Source organism: Lacerta agilis, chromosome 1 (genome assembly GCF_009819535.1).
Source record: "Lacerta agilis isolate rLacAgi1 chromosome 1, rLacAgi1.pri, whole genome shotgun sequence".
Lineage (NCBI taxonomy): Eukaryota > Metazoa > Chordata > Lepidosauria > Squamata > Lacertidae > Lacerta > Lacerta agilis.
Window position 1 is genome coordinate 3812430 of NC_046312.1, and position 27826 is coordinate 3840255.

General features: G+C 43.7%; 1 protein-coding gene across 4 annotated transcripts in view; it reads left to right on the forward strand.

Moving 5' to 3' along the window:
- The window catches only part of DDHD1 (DDHD domain containing 1), a 34391-nt gene extending 14000 nt beyond the window's left edge, over positions 1 to 20391 (forward strand). The window contains exons 3-13 of one of the 4 annotated variants that reach the window (XR_004427465.1): positions 1618 to 1719; positions 4519 to 4647; positions 6449 to 6596; positions 7840 to 7946; positions 8497 to 8603; positions 11790 to 12052; positions 13055 to 13130; positions 15398 to 15547; positions 17171 to 17410; positions 19384 to 19578; positions 20179 to 20317. Coding sequence is in view for 3 of the 4 variants with exons in the window: in XM_033162562.1 (XP_033018453.1) it covers positions 1618 to 1719; positions 4519 to 4647; positions 6449 to 6596; positions 7840 to 7946; positions 8497 to 8603; positions 11790 to 12052; positions 13055 to 13130; positions 15398 to 15547; positions 17171 to 17423; positions 19384 to 19578; positions 20179 to 20375 (1727 nt within the window). In the remaining variant the exon portion in view is untranslated. Of the gene's footprint in view, positions 1 to 1617; positions 1720 to 4518; positions 4648 to 6448; positions 6597 to 7839; positions 7947 to 8496; positions 8604 to 11789; positions 12053 to 13054; positions 13131 to 15397; positions 15548 to 17170; positions 17424 to 19383; positions 19579 to 20178 lie in introns of all 4 variants that reach the window. The other 3 variants (XM_033162562.1, XM_033162732.1, XM_033162651.1) reach the window with 3 other exon arrangements.
- Positions 20392 to 27826: the final 7435 nt, after the last annotated feature.

A 27826-nucleotide genomic window follows, 5' to 3' on the forward strand; every position in this document is an offset into this window, starting at 1 on the left:
TTGAGGATCATGCACATTCGGTACTGAAGTGTAGGCTTTTGCTGAGTTAACATTGAAGACACTTTTGCTCATAAGCCTGATAAAGTTTGCGATATAGAGTTTGCGGGGGGGGGGGATTAGCACACCACACCCCCCGAGGAACCCACTACTGTGTTACTGCACCAGTTGCTAATCTATGCATGCCTTCTTGTTGGAAGAAAAGAAGGCCAGAACATAAATTCGTGCAGAGACTCATTGAATAGACCTTTCTGAGCTTTGGGAATTGTGGTGCATCTCTGCAGAAATAACTTCTCTTTCCCCAACCCCCCATCAAAGCTGGCTAGAAGAGGCAGCTGGCTTCACATCAGCCTTTCTGTATATTGCTCAAAGCACACTGGCAATTCTTAAGGCACACAGTTTGGGTATTAGGAAGCTATTGAGTCAGACTGAGCAGTATGGCATGAGGGAGTCATCCTCCTGTGTACAGAAAAAGTTGTGCCTTCCTCTTGAGGCTTTCTTCGATGGACTGGCTCTGTCAGTTAGTTGCAGCCTGCATCTGCCTTACTCGTCCTTATCCTCAAAGGCAGCAGAACCGAGAAGCCAAGACGGAAACAAAATGTATCAAAGTTCTTCTGAGTACCACTATGTCTGGTCTCTCCCCACCAGAAAAAAAGACTTTTAAAATCTGGTCTTGTGTTAAGTTTAAACAGAGACTTCCAAATAATGGCTTTGTTTTAAAAATGTACGGTGTTGTTCTGTGTTTCAACTCTGGTTCAGTTTGACTCCCTGTTTGAACCCCAACTGACCTTCATGGTGCTTATTGTTCTCCTGTTTCTTAGGTGGGGCACAACAGCTTCCTCTTGATCCCTAACTTCCCACTTGTGAGATACCACAGCATTCATTCACCTTGTGATGTCCCTTCCCACACTGAACAGCACTGGCATCTACCTGTGAGGGTAAGGTAAGTCCATCAAATCACAGCACAGTAATTTCAAGGGGTATCACTTCTTTCAATATCCTCATTGAATAGCCTGGAAGCTATAAAATGAGTATTGAAAACATCACAGTGGACTTGCAGTTACCCCCACAAGGAAACTCCAGTGCTGTTCAGGAATGGAAGGCTTGTTTATAGACAGTGCATGCTGGGATGCATCTCTCTTTCTTTCATAAAGTCTGAACAGTAGGCAGCCTCTGCTAATCTAGCCACCAGTGGCTTTCCTCCTGTTCTAGAAGGGGCACTTGGTGATCACTCTTAGGCTAGCTCACATTTTGAGTCCATGCTTTTGAGTTGTACAGTATTACGGTCCCCCAAAATATTGTGTGCACATGTATCTGCTAACTCAAAAGGTGCTGGATGGGTCTGTCTATCTTGCTGTTGCATGCCTGTCATTCTTCTATGCTTTGAATTGAGTTTTATTTGCACCAAGAAGCATTTCATTAAAAAGTCGAGAAGATAAAACAATGAATAACTAAATTCCCCAGAAAGGCAGTATTCTTTTGTTTTGTTAAAATTTGTTGCAGTGTTTTTCCTATGCGTATTGTCTTATGTTTGTTGCGTTTATTTAGCTAGTGATGTGCAAAATCCAATGATGCCCCTTTTTAAAATTTCACTTTGAAGCTCGGTGTTTTTGCTTTTAGTTATCTACCACCTCCCTCCCTTCTCCCTCCATTCTCTGTTCAAATGGAGAGGATATAAGGAGAATACAGAGGCTGCAGGGCTTAAACGCAAGTGGTCCGAAGGTACAGTAATTGCAGATTTGTATTCTTGTCCTCTCCTTGCCTAGGAAGCTTTCTGTTGTAGCTCATGTCTTTCAGTGTAGTGTTTTAGATAACCACTTGCTTCCCCCTCTGCATGATGTTGCTACCCTCTTCCAAAAGGAGGAAGAAATTGTGGATCTTAGTGAGTGGATCAGTGCTATGTTTGTTCAGAGAAAATTAGAGGCTGACAATGCTGTCTCTAACAATGTGTACTAACAATTCATTAAGAATTTTAAATCACTTTTAAAGCATTGTTTGCTTCAAATAAAAATTGATCCCTGCTCCAAAGCATGCACATCAACATTCAGAAGCTTGTTAAATTATCCACAGATCCTGTCCAGTTGTCTGACCACCTATTGATTTCAGCCCCGACTGCAAATCACTGCTCACCTCAAGCTCATTGAGCGGGCTTTGACAAATCTCTGAGTCTCAACCTAATTTCAAGCACTCATCTATACGCACAGTGTTAGAGAAATTTATTTAATATGCTTACACCCTGCCTTGCTGCCTGACAGCAGGTGCCTCCTAGATGGCTGGGAGCAAGAAAAAAAATGAACGCACTTTAAACATAAGACTTTTCTTTTTAAAAGGTGGTTGTGACAGAGGGACTCTAGGGGGAGGGGACTGAGTGCTGGCTTGAGCATTTTTTCTTTGACAGTAAGCTATAGAAGTCAATTCATTGTTCTTCTTTGCTCACTTGCATTTTTGCCTATATTGCCATGAGTAAAAACAATGCTCCCATTCTCCCTGCAATAGAAACTTGATAGAAGGAATAGAATAGCCAAGAGTGATTATTCTCCAACTCTGAGGGAAAAAACGCCTCCTAGCAGCTGTATTTTTCTGCCCTGTTGGTACCCGTAACAGATCCAATAAAATAACTTTTTGGGAATCATCATTTCTGCTTGTACTTGTTTTAATAATGTGAAATCTTGCATTTGGCAACTACTGCTTAGCATCTTATCCTTTGAACCTTCTCACTTAAAAAAAAAAAGTCATGACCAGAACTGTTTGCAAGTTCACTTTTCTAAGAGGGTTCTTCTGCCTCACTGATGGATTATGCAGAAGCATAATAGAATAGAATAATAATTTATTGGCCAAGTACATTTTTCAATATACTCGGAATTTGCTTTGGCTACATTACAATGTAAATTTACAGAGCAAGAGCCGAGGCTGCCCTTCTCGGCGCCTCTTAAGCTGTGTTGGTGAATGTAGGCCCACCTCCTAGGCCCGATGGAGATGACCCTCATTATTGTTCTTTTGCCCTCAGAGTTAGACACAGTTTTGTGCCTTTCTGATCACAATGCAATCACAAGTCTTCATAGTGTTCTCAGCATTGCAACAGACAAGTAAAGGCCAAATCTTTCTTATGGTACATAAGCATTTGGAAACCACAAGTAACTTAGGGGCAGGTGGGATTGAAATGGAGAAGCAATGGGTAGGGAATGGGTTGAGCACACCCTGTCACTTCAGGTCACCTCCTCCCAAATATTTGTTTGTTGTTCAGAAGAAAAAAGTCATCCAAGGTTGTTAAGATACATTTGTGCATTATATCTAGTTTATCATTGTAGTTCATCTTTTTATCAAGCATTATCTGGTTGTTTAACATTTACCAGCATGTGTCCCAGACTTGCTAGGGCATGCTTACCCTTTTACTCTGCTTTCCCTTTAGTATGGTTCCATGTAAGTCTTTTGTATCTGCAGTGCACATGAGTCATCCTGTTTCTTTCTGTTCCACCAAGGGAAAATGCACTAGGCATAAATATTTCAGACTCCTAGGTAATGCCAGCAGATTTTTAGAAATGCAGACATCTCTCTGATTTCTCCAATTCTGCACAAAGGAGCCCCCAAACAGTTAGCTTCCTTTCCTTTCCTTGCTCTCCAAGTATCTGAATAGCCACTTGCCTATTCTGAATTAGTGAATCTGTGCAATGGAAGGGGTTAAGTAGCTTCATGTTAACTGCATAAAGCAGATTGTGTTCTCTGCAAGCTCTCCCCATTCCCCTGGCCGCGAAAAAAATTGTGCAGCAAGCAAATGTGCAGTGTGGATTCAGAATAAATTCTGAACAACTTAATGGTGGAGGGACGCAGGTGGCGCTGTGGGTTAAGCCACAGAGCCTAGGGCTTGCTGATCAGAAGGTCGGTGGTTCGAATCCCCACGACGGGGTGAGCTCCCGTTGCTCGGTCCCAGCTCCTGCCCACCTAGCAGTTTGAAAGCACATCAAAGTGCAAGTAGATAAATAGGTACTGCTCCAGCGGGAAGGTAAAAGGCGTTTCTGTGCGCTGCTCTGGTTTGCCAGAAGCGGCTTAATCATGCTGGCCATATGACCCGGAAGCTGTATGCCGGCTCCCTCCGCCAGTAAAGCGAGATGAGCGCCGCAACCCCAGAGTCGGCCACGACTGGACCTAATGGTCAGGGGTCCCTTTACCTTTACTTAATGGTGGTGCTGAATGGTGGAAGGAAGCCTGGACAATCAAGCAAAAGGGAAAGGTACTAGGATCTATTACCGCAGCATGTTTTGCCCACAAGTCTGGTTTCTGAATGCTTAACAAAGACAGATCAGTGTTATCCAGACTACAATTCTGGATCCTTAAATTTGTTTAAAATGTTCTCAGCATTCCAGATTGATGTGCTTGGGGACAGCACACAGATGCATGGAATTTATAGAGTCTTGTGCTTGCTTTTGTGTGTCTATTTCCTTCTTTTTGCTCTGCCTGGCTTTGCAAGAGGCCCTGACTCTCCTTACTTGAGCTAAAGGCAGTTCTTTTTTTTTTTTGCTCCAGCTGTTCATAGTTTGAAGCTTAGTCGCACCCATGTGGACTGGCACAGTGTGGACGAAGTGTATCTTTACAGTGATGCAACGACGTCAAAAATCGCAAGAACTGTCACACAGAAGCTGGGTTTTTCCAAAGGTAAGGTTATTTGTTTATAGCATGCACTGACTGAATAAATTGTTTCACCTCATATTCTGTGAAGAGACCTTCAGTTCTTACTGTTTTTGAAGACTGAAATCTTCAGTCTTGTGTAGGTCTGTGCTATAAATCAATGTATTGTCTGATATTGGGTTTTAGATCAAATCTTAATAACTGCTTTTTACAAAATGGCGTTGCAATTTATTGTGTGTCACGTGTGTGGTATTAAAAAATCACAATATTGGAAAAACAGGAAGCGGATGCTTCTTCCTGTGTGTGCAGCCCTTGCTAACTCCACCTCTGTCTGTTCTTCCCTGCTTCCTGCAGCAACAAGAAATAGCTACGAATTAGTACAGCAGGCTGACTCAAATATTGCCCAGCTGATACTGCCAAACAGAGCTTTGAGACTGTTAGCTTTCCATCTCCCTGGCTATCTAGCCGGCAAGAAGGGACTTCTTCCCTCAAGGCTCTTGCGTAAGGGTGCCAGGCTGGTAGTTGGCTTAGGGAAAGCCTGCAGGTTCAGACTTCTTGATCTCTTCCCTCCCCCCATAAAAACATAAATGGGGGTTAGTAAAACACAACAACAAGCAGACACCTTCCTTTAGCATTTGGCCCTCTTCTGTCATTACCCCCTCCATCTCCTTGTGGGTACTGCTTATGGGTGTGCGAGTGTGTACATGTGTCTCCCCCCCCCCTTCTGTTGGTGGGGTGTGTGGTGCATTTGTTTTTGTGAAGCAGCAGCTATCAGGCAAAAAGCATTGGGGTTTTTTATTAACCTAGCCGACACTTCACACTTCGTTTTCTGTAAGCGGCAGCCGGCCCCTTGTTAAAACTATACTGCTGGGGAAGATGATTGTGTCTCCCTGACTTCCTCCACCCTCTGTTGGTGTGCCCAGCTGATGCTTCATTTTGAGCTATGGCATCATGGCAAGAGAGGCTTCTTTAGCCTCATGTTTCTTTAGCTCAGTCTGCCCTGCAGGGCTTCGCTTGCACGCGCGCTCTCTCCTCTTCCCCTTCCCCTTCCGAGTTGCTTGCTTCCTTGCTCGTGATTCTCCTTCCCTGCTTCTCTCTCTCTCTCTCTCTCTCTCTGTGTGTGTGTGTGTGTGTGTGTGTTTGTGTGGTTGTGGCTTGCAAGTTGCTTCAGAATAAAAGGGGGAAAACACCCAGTGTTTGTTGTGTGTGCCTTTCTTTCAGGGCAGAAACAGCCCACAGGACACTGCCAGCCCCATGTTAACTCTGCGAGTCTTCAGATCTCCCCTTAACAGATTGGAGAACTGGGCCCAGAAATTAAATTATATTTGTATTAATGTGCTCTAAACGGTGGGTGGCCAAAAAAAAAAAAAAAAGCACACACTGACTCACTTTGAGGTGCATCACGAACTCTCAATAAGCAGTTTACGAAGCTGCTGTCTAGAAGATGCATGACTGCCATTTGCAGCTTAGGCTTGGTGGCTGCAGACAGATGATGAAATTGGAAAATGAGTCTGAAGAAGAGTTGGTTCACTAGTAATAGGAGGCCGTGCTAGTTGGCCTTGCACTATATACAAATATCTGTTTTTCAAGTGCATGTAAAGGACCCATATTGCAAATAAGTCTGGGCAATTTACCAGGCTGTTTTCCTGCGTGTGTAATACATGTCATTTGCTTTGTGTCAGTCTATAAGTGGGCCGGGGAAGAGAAAACGCCAGTTAATGCAAGATCTTTGCTTGATCACTTGGAGAGTACTTTTACTTGACACAGGCAACCAGGTGAAAGGAACTTTATGAGACTGAATTAAATCTTGTTTCTTGCTCTTTTGCAGCTTCAAGCAGCGGGACCAGGCTGCATAGAGGTTATGTTGAAGAGGCTACGTTAGAAGACAAGCCATCACCAACAACTCATATTGTATTTGTTGTACATGGCATTGGTCAGAAAATGGACCAAGGAAGGATTATTAAAAACACAGCCATGTGAGTGTTTCATTTCACTCTGTTGAAAGTGCACAGCATTGGATTGTGGGCATTGTTTTCCCCTTTTCACAAAGGGTGCTGTTTTTAATTGTGCATGTTCCTGATGTCATCTTACTTCCTAATCATTAGGCTGTGAGTCTTTTGGGCAAACATTTCCAAATGTTACTTTGATGTACTGCATTTAGCAGAGAAAGAATTCTGGTCAAAGGAGAGACCAAGGAGCCCCGAATACTATATCTTTTTGACACAGAATCATAGAATCTTAGAATTGGAAGGGACCCAATGGTCATCTAGTCCAACCCCCTGCAATGCAGGAATCTCAGCTACAGCATGTGTTTTCTATATTGCACACACAGAGACCAGTATTTTGTCCTCAGAAAACCCTCACAAACCAGACCTGTCAGTGTCTCCTCAAAGCCACAGTAGTTGATAGGTTTTGTTTTGTTTTGTTTTGATTGAGAATGCAGTAACATTTCAACTCCAGGTATTTTTTGATGAAGCACGTTACCTAAGCCTATTTCAGGCCACTTTGGGAGAGTGTCCAAAAGCATGTGGATAGAGGTGGTCCTCTTTACATTGTGTACTTAGGCTTTAGAAAGCTTTGATTAAAAGTCCCTCCAAAGACTCGTAAGTAAGCTTAGCAGCTTAACATAAAAGAGGAGTACCTTTTATGGGCCAGCAGCTGCTTAAGGAACAAGGAACTGAGTACTGTACAAGCAACTCCCCATTTACTCAGGGGTTATGTTCTGAAGCACTACGCGAAATGGCATATATTGGGAACACCATTGGCAAAGCCTGCACAATTGCTCTCTCCAAACCTCCTTGCTCAAACTCCCAACTCTCCAAAGACCTCAGAGTTTGGTTCAAGAGCTCCTGGGATTGCACTTGCAAAGGCTCATGGGATTCTTAGAAGGCTGTTTTTGCACCATTTTTGCCTTTTTCATTCTCTTTTAGGGCTGTTTTTGCCCCTTTTGTGCCACTTCCAGGGTTGCAGCAATGCATGTGTAGTTGAACGTGCATAAATGGGGAGTTGCCTATAGCAATAAATGGACAGTTCTCCCAGTGATGGGAAGTGGGTCACCCAAGGACCTGTATTAAAACATGTGCTCTTTCACTCACTTGAAGGAACTAGAGTTAGGGATGAGCAGTGAAGCATCCAAGTTTGCTGGTGATAACAAATTGCTCAGAGTGGGGATTATTTCCCCCCTCTCAATGTTATATGTGCTTTCCATCTCATTTTTAGGATGCGGGACACTGCAAGGAAAATAGAAGACAAATATTTTAGCAACCTTGCAACACATGTTGAGTTCCTGCCAGTTGAATGGAGATCTAAGCTTGCACTTGACGGAGGTACTTTTTACTTTGTTCTGCCAGAAGTACTATTGGTGACATTTGGAAAGTTAACACTTTTTAGTTTTTTTTCTAGCAATGGTTTGTAAACTCTATACCCTCAGGGTACCCTTTCAATGTATTCTGCCAAGGAAAATTCTGCCCTGGCATTTTATAGTTTTTCATGGAAGGTATTGCCTAGAGCTATTAGCTGTTATCAGTCACCCCAAAAACCTTGCCACTCCCTGTAGGTGATTATTAGAAAGGGAAATTGGGCAGCTGTCTCCAAGGGAAATTGGTCCGTCCTTACTGAACTTCCCACGAAGGAACTCTCCTGATAATCTCTTGGGCACCCCTGGAAGCACAATTTGAAAACCCACCGTTCTGTAAATAGACCATGTGCTTTATTTCCTTGATTTTGTAATCTCAACCCTTGCTGGATTCCTTTAAGTAGAGATTTGAATGTTCCTAGGACTTTGTGCTCATATGGTGCTGCATTGTTGATTTTAGACCCACTCCAAGCTTTTTATTATGCCTCAATCAAACACTTGGGTCTCTTTCTTTCTTTTAGACACTGTTGACTCTATTACTCCTGATAAAGTCCGTGGCTTGAGGGACATGCTTAACAGCAGTGCGATGGACATAATGTACTACACAAGTCCCCTCTACCGCGATGAGGTATGTATGTGATTTTTAAGTGTTTGGTTTCAGGTATGGACAAATAATGGGTATGGCAAAGTTGTACTTCTTTAGCTTTCCCTCCCTTCTTCAGGAAGCCGAGTGGTTTCTGTGGGGCTCTTACCCAGTTCCCCTCCAGGCCCAGACCAGACTGAAACCTGTATACCTTTTGTGGTGCAACAGCATCATGTCTCCAGGCCATTCTAAGGAAACCCCAGTTGCATTTTTTCAAAGCTCAGAGCACTTTCAGAACAGGCATAACAGCTGTTCTGCTGATGCTTAGGTATTTTAAAATGCTGCTTAATCTAGCAAGCAGGGGAGGAAGTGGGCCAAGACACAACTTGCAGCTTGTGAGGTCATAGAGTTTATTCAGCTAAGAAGCAATTCTTTTCTGCAAGGAGATGTATTGCAGAAAGGGGGCTCTTGTTGTGAGAGGCTGCTGCCGCCGCCATCAGCTTGCCCTCTGCAGCTGCTGTAAATATCCTTGGTGAGGGGATAAGCTGCTCCCTGCCCGTTTTTGCGCTCTGCTTCCTCCAGTACCATACCAGACTTGAGGTACGTGCTGAGTGGTAGAGAGGTGCTTGCTCCAGCTGGAGAGTTCACAAGCAGGATTTAAAACCGTCCAGTGTCTTCATAGCAGGAGGAAAGGAATTTGGTTGGAAGAGCCGCATAGCAAAGTGCTCAGTGGGCTGAAACAAAGGCTAATTCAGCCAGATGCTGCTGCTGCCAAACCATCAGACTTCCTGAAATTCTGCTTAACAGACTTTGTATTTCACACATGTGCACAGCATGGATACCCTGCCACCTCAAGAACTTTAACAATTTCTTTCTTGTATGGAACTTTGTGTGTGCTGTGCACAAAGGTATCCAAATGCATATTATGTAAGAATTGCCATAAAGTAGGGGTGAGACGTGGGTGGCGCTGTGGTCTAAACCACGGAGCCTCTTGGGCTTGCCATTCAGAAGGTCAGTGGTTTGAATCCCTGCGATGGAGTGAGCTCCCGTTGCTTGGTCCCTAGCAGTTCGAAAGCATGCCAAAAAGTGCAAGTAGATAAATAGGTACCGCTCCAGCGGGAAGGTAAATGGCGTTTCCATGCTCTGCTCTGGTTCGCCAGAAGTGGCTTAGTCATGTTGGCCACATGATCCGGAAAAACTGTCTGCAGACAAACGCCAGTTCCCTCGGCCTGTAAAGCAAAATGAGTGCTACAACCCCAGAGTCATATGCAACTGGACTTAACTGTCAGGGTCCCTTTACCTTTACCTTTTAGGGGTGGAGAACCTTCTGGCCATGGGACGAATGGGCCCTTGCAGCCATTTTTTTTACAGGCCATGCACACCTGTCACTCAAGTAAAGGTGTGGGACAAGCCAAGCTGCGTCCACTTAAAGAACAGTTGGGTGTGCCTGGTTGTTCATTGGTGGTGGGGTTTGCATTTCACACTGTTTAAATTTGGTGCTGAATATAAGTGCCACTGCTTTTGGCAGGGATCAGATCTACCTGATGCTGGGTGATTGACAGCTAGGTGGATGAAGATCAAAATCAGGCTCATCAGAGAAAAGTGGTTGACCACTCTGCCATAAAGAATCAGACTAGAGCTCCATGTAGCCCAGTACTCAATATTAATGGATTTTTTAAAACATCTTGTCAGATAAGAACTTTTAAACTTTCTGCCTTTTCTCAAAAATATTCAGAACTTAAAAGCTTCCTTTGTCCCCACCGCAATCACAATTGGAATTAGGGGGCTTCATGTCTGTTTGCAGCAGGAAGCAGCTAATAGCAAGTACTGGGCTAGCTATTTTATTTTATTTTATTTTTTGTAATAAAATTTTGCATTCCCAGTGTTAACTTTTATGACACGTCACATTTACTTTACAAATTATACTATTCAAGGGCCAACCTACATGGATCACCAAATCTTAGCCAAGGCTTGAAAACATTTTTCTTTTTTTACTGTACTGTACACCTAGATTTTCACATATAATCTTGTAGTGAACTCTGGCTCACATTTATCATTAGAAGGTTTGTTAGCTACAGGATATTGGGCAAGCTAGTAAAGATGATTGATGAAACATTGGCAAATGATCTCTCCAACTAGGTCAGGTGCCTTCTCCTTTAGCCTTTAGAAACAATCCCTGGCAGCTCATCAGCTTGAATTACAGCTTTATAATCTGGTCTCAGGGGCTTCTCTCCTGCTTGAGAAATTGAAATACACAAATGTTGGTGCAGCATGTTAGAGGCTTTTATTTTACCGGAGAAGCAGAATTGCTGGTGTAAGGCAGTTCCGCTCCATTAGTTCAAAAATACGCATGTGTTTCACCAATGTACTTTGGTTTTTCACATTGCATACTGTATTTCTTTTGCCAACCAAAGTTGAATCCGTACAGAAGGAAAGGATTTGGAATGAGAAAAAGATATGTAAACTCGGGCACTAGATTTTTGTTACAAAGTCCTTCATATCAACCAACTGGAATGAAAGTACATGGCAAGGAGAAGCTAGGTGTTGCTGGTCTCTCAGCTGAGCCAATGAAGTGGCCCTGTTTATAATCTCTGCTGCAGTCTGATGGCCTCAGCATGTGGGACCTCTCTTAGCAGATGTAATGAAGCACATGTCATTTAACCAGGCCTTGGATTGATTGCCATCCAGTGCCCTTTTAAAATGTGTTGGGGGTTATCAGGTTGTTTTTGTTTTTGTTTTGATTATGTCTTTAGTATTTTAATATTGTAATTTTATCCTGTGAACTGCCCTGAGACGTGTGGGTATAGGGCAATATAAAATTTTAATTAATTAATAATTTGGGAATGTTCTTAAAACTATTTTATTGAATTAGTGTGTTGTTCAAGAACAGAAATAATAAATAAGAGCATCCTAGCTGTGTGCTTAATCCTGTTAAGGAGTTTGCACTTAAAGCATACCTTGCAAGCGTTTGATCAGTTTTCTTGGTTTGATTTTTAAGTGTTGAACTGTTATCCACCCTTCACCCTAACAGCAATATCTGAAAACCAGGCTATTTCTGGTCTTGAAGTCTCAGCTGGCTGCTGTCAGTGAGTCATTTCATGCAAACTGATAAAGCCATTGCCTAAAGAAATGCAAGTAAGATTAAGCAGAAATCCAGATGCTAAATGCATAGCAACATGGAGAATATAAGAAATGTGCTTTCTCTCCCCATTCCCTAACTCTCTATAACAGCTGGTAAAAGGCCTTCAACAGGAGCTGAATCGTTTGTACACACTTTTCTGTACGCGGAATCCAGAGTTCATAGAAAAGGGCGGCAAAGTATCAATTGTGTCACATTCCTTAGGATGCGTAATCACATACGACATCATGACAGGATGGAATCCAGTTATACTCTATGAACAGTTACTTGAAAAGGAGTATGATGACCTCGAGGACACCTGGATGAGCTACGAGGAGCAACATATGCTAGAAGAGTTTTATTTGACCAAGCGGCGGTAAAGGAGTTTCCTTTCTAGTATTGAGCAGGTCTTGGTGTATTGAAATTGACTGAGTGAGCCCAGGGTCACTTAACAAATGAATTGCTTTGCGCCACCATCCAGCTCCTCCCTCAGCTATGCCACCAGAATGCAACTAGAAGTTGACTGGCTCTGGAAGACATTTCCACCCTTATTTTTCAGCCCTTGGGTCTCATTGAGAGATACTTGCACACACAAAGGGCACTGTGACCAGCCAGTCACGCATATGGTACTTGAAATGGTTCTTGAGCCAAAGAAAGGGCCAAACATGGTGCTGGAGATTTTTAAGCACCAAGGCTGCCATTGGGATAGTCAGGTTGTAGGGCTTAAACCAGGGGTCAGCGACCCTTTTCAGCCGTGGGCCGGTCCACCGTCCCTCAGACCATGTGGTGGGCCGGACTATATTTTGAAAAAAGAAATGAACAAATTCCTATGCCCCACAAATAACCCAGAGGTGCATTTTAAATAAAAGGACACATTCTACTCATGTAAAAACATGCTGATTCCTGGACCGTCCACGGGCCGGATTGAGAAGGCGATTGGGTCAAATCCGACCCCCGGGCCTTAGGTTGCCTACCCCTGGCTTAAACTCCTTCTTTCCCCTATGCTGAGAGAGTGCAATTATGTCTTAGGGCAGGATTCACCTAAGGAGCTCTGTCCACAGAAGTCCTGAGAAATGGGGCTTGCTTCCCCCCCCCCCCACTGAAATGGTCCTGGGGAGTTTGGGAAGGGACTGTTAAGCTGGTGTGCTTGCATGGGTGGAACATTTGTAGTAGTATGACATTAAAACTCACATTTTTAGTCTTACAAAATTAGTCTCCAGAATATTTGTTTTGGTAAATTACACTAATTTACATGGTACTTTATTTAATTGTTTATTTACTTATTTATTGACTTTATATACTGCCTTATTCCCCCAGGTCTAGGGCCAATTAATTGTTTCTAATCAAAAGAACTCAAAATGTCTGTATTTTTTCCTAGATTGAGGGAGATAGAAGAGAGGTTGCATGGACTGAAAAAATCCACCATATCTAAGACACCTGCCTTAAAATTCAAGGTACAAATAAGTAAGAAATGTGCCGTTCTGCTAATGGCTCACATTTAGCAAGAAATGTTTTTCAGGTTCCACCTTTATTTATTGCTATTTATTTAATAGATTTCTAAGCTGTCACTCAAAATATAAATATGTAGTGATAATTTAAAAAAACAACAACTTCAGAACTGCAGTTAAAATAGTACAGCAGTAAAAACATTTCAAAGCAGCCAGTAAAAAACCCTAACTCAGGCACTGAAAGCACATGAAGCAAAAAAGGTTAACCAACACTAAAGGCAAACTGGTCATATCTCTTGAGGGAGGGAGTTCCATAGACTTCATAACCTCACCAACAAAAAAAGCCCTTTCTCTTGTGTGGTCCACTATCTTAATCATGCATTATCTAAATGCTATCTTAATCATGCATGATCTAAATGCTCAGGCAGCTTCATAAGAAGTATAGGTAGTCCTTGAAGTAACTGGTCCCAATTTTTTTAGAGCTTCAAAGGTCAATGCCAGCACTGAATTGGATCTTTAAGTGAATAGGCAGCCAGTATAGCTGGTGTAGAATTGATGCAGTGTGGTCTGTGCTTCATTCCCACCAGCATCTGGTCTGCTCCATTTTGCACTAGTTGAAGCTTCCAAACATAGACTGATAAGACCCACTGCCAGGCACTGTCACTTCCACAGATATTGCCAAGTCCAAGAGGACCCTCAAAACTACAAACTTTGCCTTTTTAAGAGAGTGCAACACTACCCAGAACCACTTATAACATCTCTACCCAGAGCAGTCTGCTTCTTTACTACAGCACTTCCATCTTCTCTGGATTATGTTTCAGTTTGCTGGCTCTCATCACTCCTCAAGGCTTCTGTTCAGGCGTTCCACAACCTCCATGGGATTAAGAGGTGGAAACAAAGATGCAGAACTGTGTGTTATCAGCATATTAATTACACTTTCCCCTAGTGGCTTAATGTAGATGTTAGAAAGCATGAGGGAGAGAACAGGACTTTGCAGTAGTCAGGAGGGTAGCGCAAAAGCCCTCCAGCGCCACCAGCTGATTGCATCTCACCAGAAAGGACTGGATTCTGCACCCCACTGTGACTTCCAAGCCCATTCTGGGAAGGCAGTCCAGAAGGAGGATACCAACACTCCAGCGAGAATTCGTTCACATTCAGTTTCTTAGTGTTGCTCTCCCTTGAAATGCAGCCCAGCCTATAATGTTCATACATTTTTATTTATCTAAAATAACTACAAATCCATTGAAATCGGCATCAAAGCCAACAGCAACAGCACAAAGATAACGGGAAGTCTGTATCTACAAAACATTGATCAGTTAATGCATATACAAGCTCAGCTTCATTAGATTGTCTTGAACACAAGCCACATCTCTGATATTGAGCGGAGTTTTTAATCTAGTTCGATTTTTCTGTAAGGTCAAGTAATAATGTGTAATGCATAAGTTTGCTTGGGACCAAGGTTGTCAAATATGAAGGGTTTGACTGTTGAGGAGATTTGGGGCCTCTGCTGTTAAGATGTCCGGAGGGTCTGTGACTCAGTGGCACATAAGAGCTTTCAGATTGAACCCCTGACATCCCCAGCAAGGTGGGTCTCTGATACGAGGGTTAGGAAAGGCTCATGCGTTGAGTTAATAATAGTTAAGCACAGCCTGATTTCGTGTAAGGTATGTAGTAAGTTGATATGCAGCATGTACACATGTTGGATATTTTTATGGAACTTTCTTTTCTGATTGCCTGATGCTCTTGTGTGATTTTTTAAAAAAGAAACTTAATAATGCAGAGCATTATTTTTAAAGATAGTTAAGTAGTAGTTACAAGCTTCTTCCGATTTCCCATCCATTTGTCACCAGCTGCATTTCTGCTATGGAAATGAATGCACTAAAACCTTCTGCCTGCAGCCTCTTCCTTGGTGTAGCAGTTAGGTTTGGGGGAAGCATCCTGTTATAGAAAAGACTTCCCCATCTGTGCTCTAAAGGTTGATCTTTGTCTCCCAGCCTCCCATGGGACACCTCTTTCATTGGAATTTGCTTAGACAGCGGTTTTGAGGTATTTTTGCAAGTAGCCCATGTGGCCTTCCTATAGCTATCAAAAGATGTAAAAAGACTAGTAATTATTACACACTGTGATTTCCCCCAATTTGTAATGTACTATGAAGCGACGAGATAGCTCTACACCCCCAACCCTTGCAAAACAAAAAAAACAACCCAACCCAGTATATGCTAGAAAGCTGCCTTTTTCTCTGCCTGTTAATATCAAATGAAATGTCTCCTTAGGTTGAAAATTTCTTCTGTATGGGATCTCCATTAGCAGTGTTTTTGGCCTTGCGTGGCATCCGACCAGGAAACAGTGGAAGTCAAGATCACATTCTGCCCAGAACTATTTGTAACCGGTTGCTAAACATTTTTCATCCAACAGATCCAGTGGTGAGTGTTAGTGCAGTAACAAGCTTTCACCTCAAGAGCAGAGGCGGCCCTACCATGAGGCAAGGTGAGGTGGCCCCCTCAGGTTGTGGATTTTGGAGTGGAAAGGTCAGGTGGGAGCCACAGAGCACAATCCCGGCAGGGATGGGTTTGAAAAAGAAGGGGTTTTTGTTGCTGTAGAGCTACCCTTCATTTTGATGGGGATTGCACAGGATACTTCACAGTGGATTGTGTGTGCCCCAAATTTTTGTCAATGGAAGTGACGAGCGCACATCATTTGGGTTTTCCGCCTCAAGCAGCAAAATGTCTTGGGCCGGCCCTGCTCAAGAGTATTTCTAAATAGCATCTACTGAAGACCTGTCCAAGGCATTGGCTCACCAAAAATGTCCCCATTGACGCAAGTACGTTTGGCATGTAGCACGGCCTGGCAGAACAAGACAAGATGCAATACAAGGAGAGTTCAAAGCCCAATCCTTGGCCACTTCCTGCAATTGACAGCAAATCGGATGCTGGATCAGCAGTCAATCTATGCCTCCTTTATTTTTAAAGGGGCTGTGTGAGCATCATGCCCTTTTATTTTGTAATTAAAACTGCAGAATTTTTCTTGTGATTTGCAGCACGTGCATTACTTGGCAATATCCCAGTGCACCCAGCAATTGGTATATTATTTATCATTAGGTTTATATCCTGACTTTCTTCCGAAAGGAGCCAAGGTCAACATGGGCAGCTTCTGCTGGAAACTTACAGAACCGGCTACACAAACACACGCACAATGTACACTGCAAAAGGGAATGTACAATTTTAACAGAATGCAGCAAGGACACTTCCAGAGCAGCCTGAAACGCTATGTTTAGTGTACTTCTAGCGTCTCTATTTATTTTTTCTCAGTCAGAGGGAAGTTGTAGCGAAATGTTCAATATCCGTGAAATTTTCTTTTAACACAGTTCAGAGACATTGGGAGTAGTTCACGTAATGAACCCTGTCAGCAAGGACTTCTGTTTCTGCAACAGGGCTTCCCTCCCCCTGCTTTATGCCCCCATCTGCTATATGGGGATTGAGAGAACCCCAGAACATGTGGGGGAAAGGAGAGGGAAGATCATTCCATCAGGCAAGTTGAAATCCTTGTACAGATAGAACCCCTTAGCAGTGTGAACCAGCTGCGCGTACCATTAACAAACACTGAACAAGCAGCTATTTGGGGTTTCGCAGATGTGGGGTAGCTGTTCTTGAAATTTGAAAAAAAAAATGCATCTGTCCAGAAACCTTCCCTTCAGTCAATTTCTTCATCTTTAATGCTCCAGTGACTTGAGCAAGACTTCTGGGAGCAAGGAGCACATGATCTCCAATGTTCCTTGGCCTGGAATGATTGTATGCTGCTTGTTACTTAGTCACTCATTAGATGGAGAGTTTAGAATGCCCAGTTTTAATGCAAAGAAAAATAATAGCAACAAGTCTTTCCCATAAAGCATTCATTGTTTAGAATAGGTCCATGGGTCCATGTCATAAGTAAAGGGCCCTGAGACAGCAGTGATTGTCCTTTCTAAGTACTCAGATTGCAAATGGAAGGAATAAGAGAAGTGAATTGTTGCCTTACACTCAAGCCCTCCCGTCTCTTCTTATTTACAGGCCTATAGACTAGAACCTTTAATTCTGAAGCACTATAGCAACATTTCTCCGGTCCAGATCCACTGGTATAACACCACGAACCCTCTACCTTATGAGCACATGAAGCCAAGTTTCCTCAACCCGGCAAAAGAATCTACCTCAGTCACTGAGAGCGACTCTCTCCCAACATTACCCAGCCCAACAACATCACCTGTCCTGGCTCGACGGCACTATGGGGAGTCCATAACCAATATAGGCAAAGCAAGTATAATGGGTAACTATTCTCGAAAACCCTGTGTGCATATCATACCCTCCAAGGAATAAAATTATCACAGCTATGAAGCTCACACAGTGACCTGATGGGGGGGGGCACCAAAGATGGGGGTAGCGAATATCTATCTTGGAGAGATTTGCCCAAGGTCACCCAGCACATTTTGATGGCTGGACAGGTATTCCCACCACCAAACCTGGGTTATTTTCACCCTACAATCAGGGCTGGGGGACATGTGGCCCCTCCTGGTGTTGCTTAAACTCCAGCTCCCATAAGTCTCAGCCACCATGGCCAGTGATCATGGGAGATGTAGTCAAGCAACCACTGGAAAGCCACAGAGTCCCCATCCTTGCCCTCTGTAATAATCTTTTGAAGTTTGTGAAATAGCATTGGGGAACGGTGTCACTTTTCACCATTAGTATTTTGACAGCGTAAAAGGTAAAGGGACCCCTGACCGTTAGGTCCAGTCACAAACGACTCTGGGGTTGCGGCGCTCATCTCGCTTTACTGGCTGAGGGAGCCAGCGTACAGCTTCCGGGTCATGTGGCTAGCATGACTGAGCCGCTTCTGGCAAAACCAGAGCAGCGCACGGAAATGCTGTTTACCTTCCTGCCAGAGTGGTACCTATTTATCTCCTTGCATTGGTGTGCTTTCAAACTGCTAAGTGGGCAGGAGCTGGGACCGAGCAACGGGAGCTCACCCCATAGTGGGAATTCGAACCGCCGACCTTCTGATCAGCTTATATACTGCTTAGTTGCAAAAGTCTCTTAAGTGGTGAATGATGCCACAGGCCCTGTCCAAGTGGTGTCTAGCTTTTGTGCCATGAGATTCCACATAGTGCTCATGATTGCAATGGAGGCGCTAATTGGAGGGAGATGGTATTTTCTCTATGTCAGGAGGCAGTGGGTTGAGCGCAGTGCGAAATGTATCCCCACAATGTCTAGACTCCCTGCCGCAAGAAAGCAGCAGCTCCTCCTTGATCATATTATAGAGTGTATCTAAATGTTAACATTCTTGCTGCCATCACACTCTACATTTTAATAAAATAAAATGAAAACATTTATTAATCTAGATTTCCAAGATTGCCTATAAAACAGAACCGTAAAACAGATCAGAAACAAAAGCAGCTATCATAGCAACAGTAAAAATACAAAGAGCAGTAAATATAAAACCAGTTAACATTTTACATTTTCCAAAAAAAAAAGATTGCCCAGAATTTTAACACACTACATTTTTAAGGTCAAAACAAAATAAAATAAAAAATTCCTTCCAGTAGCACCATAGAGACCAACTAAGTTTGTTCTTGGTATGAGCTTTCGTGTGCATGCAAACTTCTTCAGATACACTGAAACGGAAGTCACCAGACCTAAGGTTGTCATTAGTGAACCCTTTGAATCAGGGGTCAGCAAATGTTTTCAGCAGGGGGCCAGTCCCACAAATAACCCAGAGATGCATTTTAAATAAAAGCACACATTCTACTCATGTAAAAACACGCTGATTCCCAGACCATCTGCGGGCCGAATTGAGAAGACGATTGGGCCGCATCCGGCCCCCGGGCCTTAGTTTGCCTACCCATGCTTTGAATACCCGGTGTCATTTCAAGATTAACATCTGCAGTATTGTAGCTTGTACTCTATCCACAAGGTGGCAGCAGAGTCAGATGAACAAGCCAACATGATAGTTTTTAAACAAGATGACAATTATTCAGGCAGCCCAAACTGATGAAAACATTGGGGTGGGAAGTAGAAACATGCACACAGTCCTTAAATTTATTGGTGGGAGCAAGGAAGCACAGCATCTTGAATGAAGGTCATGGGCAAGTTATGCTAGAAGCTACTGGTGGGGGGAACACATGGCTTCTGGTTTGGGGCAGGTGGTGTGTTTATCATGGCATGTTTTTTGTCCCGGAGTGTGACTGTGTGACTGCCAAGTTGAAACTCCCCTTGTGTTGTGCTGAATATAGGAGCTGCTAGCATCGGGAAAGGCCTTGGAGGGATGCTCTTCTCAAGATTTGGACGTGCCAGTGCTCCCACTTCCCAGGCACTTGAGGCAGCAAAAGAAGGGTCAGAACTGGAGGAGAAGAAGCCAGCCTTGAGCCAGGCGTCCATCGGAACTCAGAACTTCCCACACAGCAGCTCTGGCTTCTTAGATCCGACAAGTGAGCAAAAGCAGCTTTGTTGGTCTGCAGAAAGCCTAGCCTTGGCTTCCCCTTTTTCTTCAGAAGGGAAACTTTTTCCACTAGTCACTCAGGGTGTACATTGAAAACAAATGGGTCATGTGGGCTCTTGCAATGGAGTCCTTGTGCATCTGCAGCAGTCTTAAAGATGGTGTATTCGATTCCTACAAATCGGGGGTTCCTAAAAGTGCCTCACACCTAGGCTCCCTAAATCAAGCACTTTAGAAATTCCAGTCTCCCCAGGCTCACCTGTTTTTATTGTTCTTGGGACGAACAGTTTGTGTAGTCCTTGCTTTTTTCTGATTTCCTCCTTCGAAGGGTGCAACCTTGAAACATGTGCCAGCACAACTACCCTTGGCTATTCGCTGTGTCACACTTAGTAGGATCTGGCCAATGGACTTCTTGGTTCCAATGGTGCTACTGTCACAGCCCCCCCCCCATATGTTGGGATCCGTATCTAATCAGGAGGTGATGGAATAGCTTAGTAAGTTGCTGCCAAGAAGCACAAGCAAAGAACAGAACTGGGAGCGCTGTGTTGTTCTGGCAATAATCCTTGTGGTTTTGTTCTTGCTTCCTTCCTAGTGGACCTGGAGCACAGGATCGACTTTGAGCTCAGGGAAGGCCTGGTGGAGAGCAGGTACTGGTCTGCTGTCACATCACACACGGCTTACTGGTCATCCATGGACATTGCTCTCTTTCTTCTCACCTTCATGTACAAGCAGGACCAAGAGGAGGAAGAGGAGGAGGATGGCATCAAGTCACACTTAGAGCCTGTTTGATTGTAGCCTGGGGGGGGTGGGGAGGGAAATAGGGAGAGAGGGTGAAACTTGACAAGTGGCACAAAGCAGCCTAAGTTCAACTTCTGTTTCTAAGGCATGGAGGTTTCAGGTTTAAATGCATGTCTGGATTCCTTCCTTCCAAGATTATTTCTCCTTCGCGGCACATTTCCACTTCTGTGCTAATTGAGGCTTTCCCAGAAGGCTACTCTCAGTTCCCACTCTTACAGCCTGTAGTGGCACCGTCAGCATCACATCCATCTCTCTAGGTTAGCATAACTGCTGTTTAACAGAGTTCGTTTTTTTAAGTGCAAAGATTACTCTGGTTCCAGAATTCATTTTCATTTCAGGGAAAAAAAAATGCCTGCAAACCTAAAACAGCCATGCTCTGTGTCCTTTGTATTGGTAAATAAGAAGCAAGTGGGAATTCATTGTTCTAATCTGAAGTCTGTTGCTCCGGGTTCCATTGAAATTCCTTTGGAATGGCAAACACAAAGGAGTGTGCTAACACAACTCATCCAGAAACTAAAACAGGCATGAGGCAAATATTTTGAAATACTGTAATTATAATTTATTATTACCTCTGACTAACCGTTTTGTTTCACTCCAGTGTGTAAAAAGCGTTACTTTTCTACTGTTTTTCCCCGTTTTTGTTTTTGTTGGGGGGGGGGTTATAATTTAAAGAACCACATTTATTTTCTACAGTGTTAAGACTTTATTCCTCAAATGACATATCTTTGTACTATTCAAAAGGAGCTATGGACACTGTGGCACACTTTTCAGTATTTTTTCATTAAAAATAAACATTTGTGGATCACACAAACAACAATTGCTAAACAGTTCTTCTCTGTGGGTAAGTAAAGTCTCTGTGGAGAGCAGGCTCCGCCCTGCATAGTGTGTACTTTGGAGAACATGCAGCACTTCATTTTCTTCTCAAATTCTAAAATGTTATTCTGGAATTTCAATGCAAGCAAGTGGTGGAAGCTGAGTCTTGAACTTCAGCTTCCTCAGTCATCAAAGAGCGTATTAACATGAGCATATGGACCTGGACATTTGGACCAGCATTCCCTAAGCTTGTGCCTTCCAGGTATTTTGGGTTACACCTCCCATCAGCCCTAGCCAGCACAGCTGGAGAACATCAGGTTAGAGAAGGGCGGATTAAACCACTTTTAAGATACTTGGGAAAGTGATGCTAGCCAGGATCCAAAAAAGAGGCACCCATAGTTTTGTCAGCTGTTTTTCTTAACAGCCGTTTGCAGTGCCAGTGAGTCCATCTGCTTTCAAAGGGGCCACTTCTACGGAAAGAACAGCAAAAGTCAGCTTCCAGACAGGCTCCCCCCATTCACATACACATCCCCCTTCTCAGTATTTCACGTAGCATTTTCTAAACCCATAAAAACTGCCGATAAAACAGATTAAAGCACAGAAAACCATACTAGCACATAGGAATTGCAAACAGCAATAAAGCAATTTAAAACCTGCCCACAAGCATTTTTAAATCAAAGTTGAGAGTTGTTACCGAAAAGGGCAGTCCTTGGAAGAACAATCTTCTTACAATCTCCTGATTTCAGAAGTATAATAACTGCATGGAAATGTTATACAAACTGGCAGTTTGAGTGTTACGTTGCAAATTTGGTAGAATGGCGCATGCTTGAGGGTTTTTGGAACAGGGTGGGTATCTTCAGTAGTTGATTATTGTGTGTTGGAATGTCAAAGGTTGCTTCATTTTCTGTCACTTTGGAATGCAAGCGAGCTTCTACCATCTAACAGTCATGAAATGGGCTTAAAAACAGACTCCACTGAAATCCTTTCAAGATCTGTGATTATCTCAAATTTGTGAGAGCAAAGCTTAATGTCAGAGTAATTTGGAATGCTTATTACTTTGAAGGAACAGGCAGTAAAAAGAGAGAACATGGCATAGAACTGAAAAACTCACATGCTGTCTGATCATGTCCACAACCCTGGGTTCATTGGTGAGATAGAAGGGGTGCTTAAAAATGACACCCCCTATTACCAGCTTTAAATGTCAGGCAATTGCTCTTTTTTAATATATAAAGTAACATTAAATGAAAGTGGCCTTTGGCAGCTACAGAGTGCATTTAGCTTACCAATGACGAGTGCTCATGGACTTCACAGATTTGGAAGGAAGGCCTTCTAAATGCCCAAAGTTAGTTCCTGGCAGACTCCGGCATCTCCTTTTCTAGAAATCAGTCTGGATGTGGCAATCCCCGCTTCCATTGTTATGAGTAACAAAAGATTGTGACGCCCATCCTCAGCAGTACTACTGCTCCCTTGAAAATGATAATATACATATATATTGGCTGTATTTAAGAAGGTGCCATTATCTGCATGTGGTGCCTGGGCAGTGTGCTGAGCAGAACCAGGAACTTTCAAGAGGAAAACCCAGCTTCTCGGTACTTCCTCCACTTATGAGGTCTGTGCAACACCTGTGCAATTCTAGCTTCACAACCACTGCTGCTCTGTAGCTTCAAGCAGGCAGCACTACCAAGTTCTATGTTCATTGGCCAGCCATACACTGAGGACAGTGACAGTTGTGCCCAGGGCCTGGTGCAAGATTTAAGTGTTGCTTAGCTAAACTAAAGCGCTATGGCGGTGCTTTAGTAGAGTATAAGACTCGGGTTCATGGGTTTGAGCCCCCACGTTGGGCAAAAAGATTCCTGCATTGCAGGGGGTTGAACTAGATGACCCTTGGGATCCCTTCCAACACTACAATTGTGAAATTACAAAAATCTCATAAGTAGCTTACAAAAATAGACAAGAAAACAAGCAATAGTGAGAAGTACCAAACAATTTTATTATACTGGAATGCCGCTCTAGAGGTCTGGCAGTATATAACCATGTCTCTCAATCCATCTGCTAAGCATGATCCTCTGCAAGATAACCGGGCTTGGTCAAATGCTCTTCTCTGATCCACTTTTGTATTTATATGGCCAGGAAAGCTGCCTGTTTTATCTCTGGCCTTAAACAGTGTGCATGAGTCACAATGAGTCCTCGCTGCAGCCCTGGTTTTGGCTGGAGGAATATTGCATATTACCTTCTGGTTTCTTCATTAACCAAAAGGTTGCGTTTTTCTCTCCCCCCCCCCCCCTCCTTGTTGATTCATCCTCAAAATATGTTTTCTATCCAGAACATGTATTTTAATGGTTCTCCCTTGTTTTCAAAAGTTTTTTTCTTCAGCAATGAACTCTCCCCTCACTCCTTTCGCTTACAAATTATTAGCCTTTCAAAACTGCACCTTCTGTAAATCATTTTCCTGGGTAGCCACTCATCTATAACCCTTGATCTCCCATTGCACTGTGGTCTGTGGGTCCAGTTTGATCAGGTGAAGGATTCCAGGGAGTCCCATAACCTCTCATAAGGTGGTCCAGCCCCAGAACCCATGCAAGAGTTGCACCAGAATCCTAACACAGCCTCAAAAATAAAAACTACTGAATGCAGGAGTGTTGGCTTAAATATATACAGGGTGAGTCCTTTAAAAGAGGCCTCGTGGATACAGAGTACACATGTTCCACGGCGCCTTTTAAAAGACTCACCCTGTATATATATAAGTGCAAGGTATAGAAGCCAAAAACTAGGTTTCCCTCACTGCTGGTGAATTGCACCCAGGCCTAGATAGTTTTAGAGGAGAAGATCTCCAGGCATGTTTTGAGTCGTGGTGCCCTCCATTGCCCATGGCCACGTTGGCAGGGGCTGATAGGATCTAATGTCCCAATAGTTGTAGGCACCAGGTTGGGGAAGGCAACATTAAGGCAGAGGTGGTGGTGGAAGCAATAGAATAAAATAGCTTTTATATTTTGATTTTATTCTATGAACTGCCCTGAGACCCCCCAGGTATAGGGCGGTATATAAATTCAATAAATCATCATCATCATCTACTAAGGAACAGAAAATAATAGGAGCTCAAAGCTGCATGGGAAACCTTTTACTGCCCAGCAGATTTCCAAGTGCTACAACTATCCAGGGGCAGCAATGATTCAGTCCTGTCTCCGGTGTTTCAGATGAGGGCTTCACTTGGCCCTATTTGGTGATATTGGGACCTTCCTCATTACTGAGAGCCAGTGTGGTGTAGTGGTTAAGAGCAGTAGACTCGCAATCTGGGGAACCGGGTTCACGTCTCCGCTTCTCCATATGCAGCCGCTAGTCACACTTCTCTGAAGTCTCTCAGCCCCACTCACCTCACAGAGTGTTTGTTGTCGGGGAGGAAGGGAAAGGAGAGTGTTAGCTGCTTTGAGACTCCTTCAGGTAGTGATAAAGCAGGGTATCAAATCCAAACTCTTCCTCCTCCTCTTCTACTGTTATTCATTGGTATTGTGGTTGGTTTTTTTTAATTTTCTACCCTGCCCTTCCTCTCAAATGAGCCCAGGGTGGGGGAAAACAAACCAGTACAACTTTTCAAAGATTATAATATCTGAAAACATTTTAAAAAGCAGTTGCAAATCCTTACAGCTAATAAGTCTAAGTTTGCCAGTCATCAAACGCCTGGGTGCATGTGCTGTACCATGGAGCTATGACCCTTCCCCCAAATAATTTGCTTTTTCTACAAAAGGAAGAAACTCTGCAGTGCTGGTGGGAGGTTTCGGTGGGGCCTTTCTTGTCCCCCTCTGTGTTGGCCAATGTCCTCTTCAAGGTGCCACTACCCACTGTGCCTGATCTGCACAATCACTTTGAGGGAGAGAGTGCAAGGCAGGTGGAGGGTTCTGCTGCATTGCCTCAGCAAGGATAGGAAGCATGGCCAGTACACTCCAGTGCAGGCACCCCCAACCTTCAGCCCTCCAGATGTTTTGGACTACAATTCCCATCATCCCTGACCACTGGTCTTGTTAGCTAGGGATCATGGGAGTTGTAGGCCAAAACATGTGGAGGGCCACAGGTTGGGCATGCCTGATCCAGTGAGTGGGCAGTGGGCCCTCTGCAGTTGCCCGGACAACAGCTGTTACCCAGGAAGTCTGACCACTAATGACAGTCCTGGCTGTACAAAACTTGCTTTAGGAGAAAAGGATGGACGTATGCAACCAAGATGATTTGGCAAAGAAATCCTATGGCTGCTATCCAATTTTTTTTTCCATCCAAGGCATAATATTTCTCTTCCAAGAAAGGTGTCTTGCTGTCAATGCACATCTGAGTAGTTCAACGATTCCTTCCTCTTGATGGTTTTTTTTTGGGGGGGGGTAGCTCTACTACCTTTTTAAAAAACAAAAACCAGCCACAAAGTCTGCAATGGAAAAGCAAAGGATGACAGGAGGAGGAAAGGATAGGATAGATTGACTGCTCCCCTTCTTGCCATTTGGTAAAAAGCACCCTTTCCCCACAAGCTGCTTTTCTCCCCCTGCGCCCATATGAAGGAAAAAAGCTGGGCGCACCATATCTCTCCCATCATAACCAGGGATCCAAGGTAGCAGGGAGAAGTGGCTGACACAGAAAGAAAACAGCTTGCAGATTATTTGCAATGCATTCGATAAGCAAATAATTTTCAAGGGGAACATTCTTACATTTACAGTACTCTAGAATGTCTGGAAACCAAGCCTTAGGAACAGTTGAGGGAGTTGAATATGTTTAGCCTGGAGAAGAGGAGACAGAGATGATAGGATAGCCATCTATCTGAAGGGCTGCCAGACAGATGGAAGATGGAGCAAGTTTGTTTTCTGCAGCTCCAGAGGGTAGGACCATCTCAGTAATGTCTACGTTGACTGGCAGTGGCTCTCCAGTTTTTAAGGCAAGGAACACGCCTAGTCACACCTGGAGATGCCAGGGATTGAACTTGGAACCTTCTCCATGCCAAGCAGATGTTCCACCAGTGAGCTGTGGTCCCTTCCCCTAAGGAGCTGCAAAAGGGTTCCTGAACATTTCTTTCTGTAAATAGCTATCTGCCTTGTCTATGCAGCTATTTTCATTCTATTTTCCCCATGGATGGGAGATTAGTTTGATATTAACCTGCCTGTGCATTAAGATCAGCGGAAGAGGCATGATGTCTGGGGCTGCTGAAAGCTCTAGTCCAAAACTTTGCCAAGATTGCAAACGCTGGTATAGAGGTAGAAACGTCTTGAGTGATTTTAGTTTAAGTCTCCATAATACTGCAATAGCCTTTACTTATAACGGTGTGGTGCAAACTGTTTCTTCTAGAGAGAACAGAGTGCTTCGGGGCAAAGGTGAGGGCTTTTGTAATTTCCATTTAAAAAGAATAAGAAATAAATGAGTAATTGATACACAGTTTGTTGTAGGGGATCCTATGCCCAGATAATTCTGCTCATGTGCAGGCACTAAACTATTTTCTACTTGGCATAAATGGATTCTTCTCAAAGACATCACAGCTGTTGCTAACTGCGGTCACCCTGTGCGGAATCCAGCTTTTGGGGATTATTGGCTCCCCACCCCCCTCTTTTAAGGTACAAATGCTGGCTTGAATGTGTATGGGCAGAAACGCTGCTGTAGATTCAAGAGAGGGGGGATTTTAAGATTTCCAGCAGGATTTTTGGAGTGTGTGTGGAGATCTTCAGTGCTCTGCATAGCAATTTGATCCATACCACTGATCATAAACACAGAATATATAAGGGAAGTTAGTCAAAAATGGAATAAGTTCTGCAAACGCATATTGTCTCCAGCTTACGGAATTCAGAGTTGCATTTTGTGGGAACTTTTATTTTGTCCAGAATTTGGGTTGCCTGCTGGCAACATTTAAATTTTGTTTTTAAATCCAGAGTGCACAGAACTCCTGTATAACATATTCTGATTGTGATATGAACAGTAATGAGCAATGTAACTCTTCAGCAACTTCTGGCTTGTTTCCCCACAAATTGCACTTAGACATGGCCTGTAATACATGGGGTTGAAGGCCACCTTTTTGCCAAGGCTGCCTGGGAACGCACAACATCGCTCCCAGATTTCTGTGGCACTTCCAGGGATGGAGTTTCCACATCAACACTGAGCTGTCAAAGGAACGGCTGTGTTGGCACTACAGAATCCATTCTTGCCCTGGGCACAGCTGTGAAGCCCAGCCAAACCAAAACAATGCTGGGAATGCTGGGGTGGTGATGAAGGACTGTGTGGGCAGCCAGGGAGAGAAAAGCAATGCAATAAACAGCAGTGGTTTGGAGGGGAACGGCTGTGAGAAGGAGTGAGAAGGGGCAGAACAGGGCAGGGCAGGGGTGTTTGCAGGCTTTTTCAATGGTGTTTCAAATATACGCAATTTCACTTAAACGTGTGGTGCCTTGGAGCTTAATCCCCACATAAATTGGGAGTTGCCTGTACATTCCACTGGAAATAGCAGAGAGGGGTGCATGGAAGAAAGAGGAAGATAAGCAGTTATTAGAGAGGCAAAGAGGGTGGCAGAGAGAGTAAAGGGGTGGAGCAATTTGGTGTTAGCTCCACTCATTCTCAGCTCTAGCTCTGCCCACCAATGGCTCTGGTCCCTGAATGACTTTTCGCATGGGTGAATG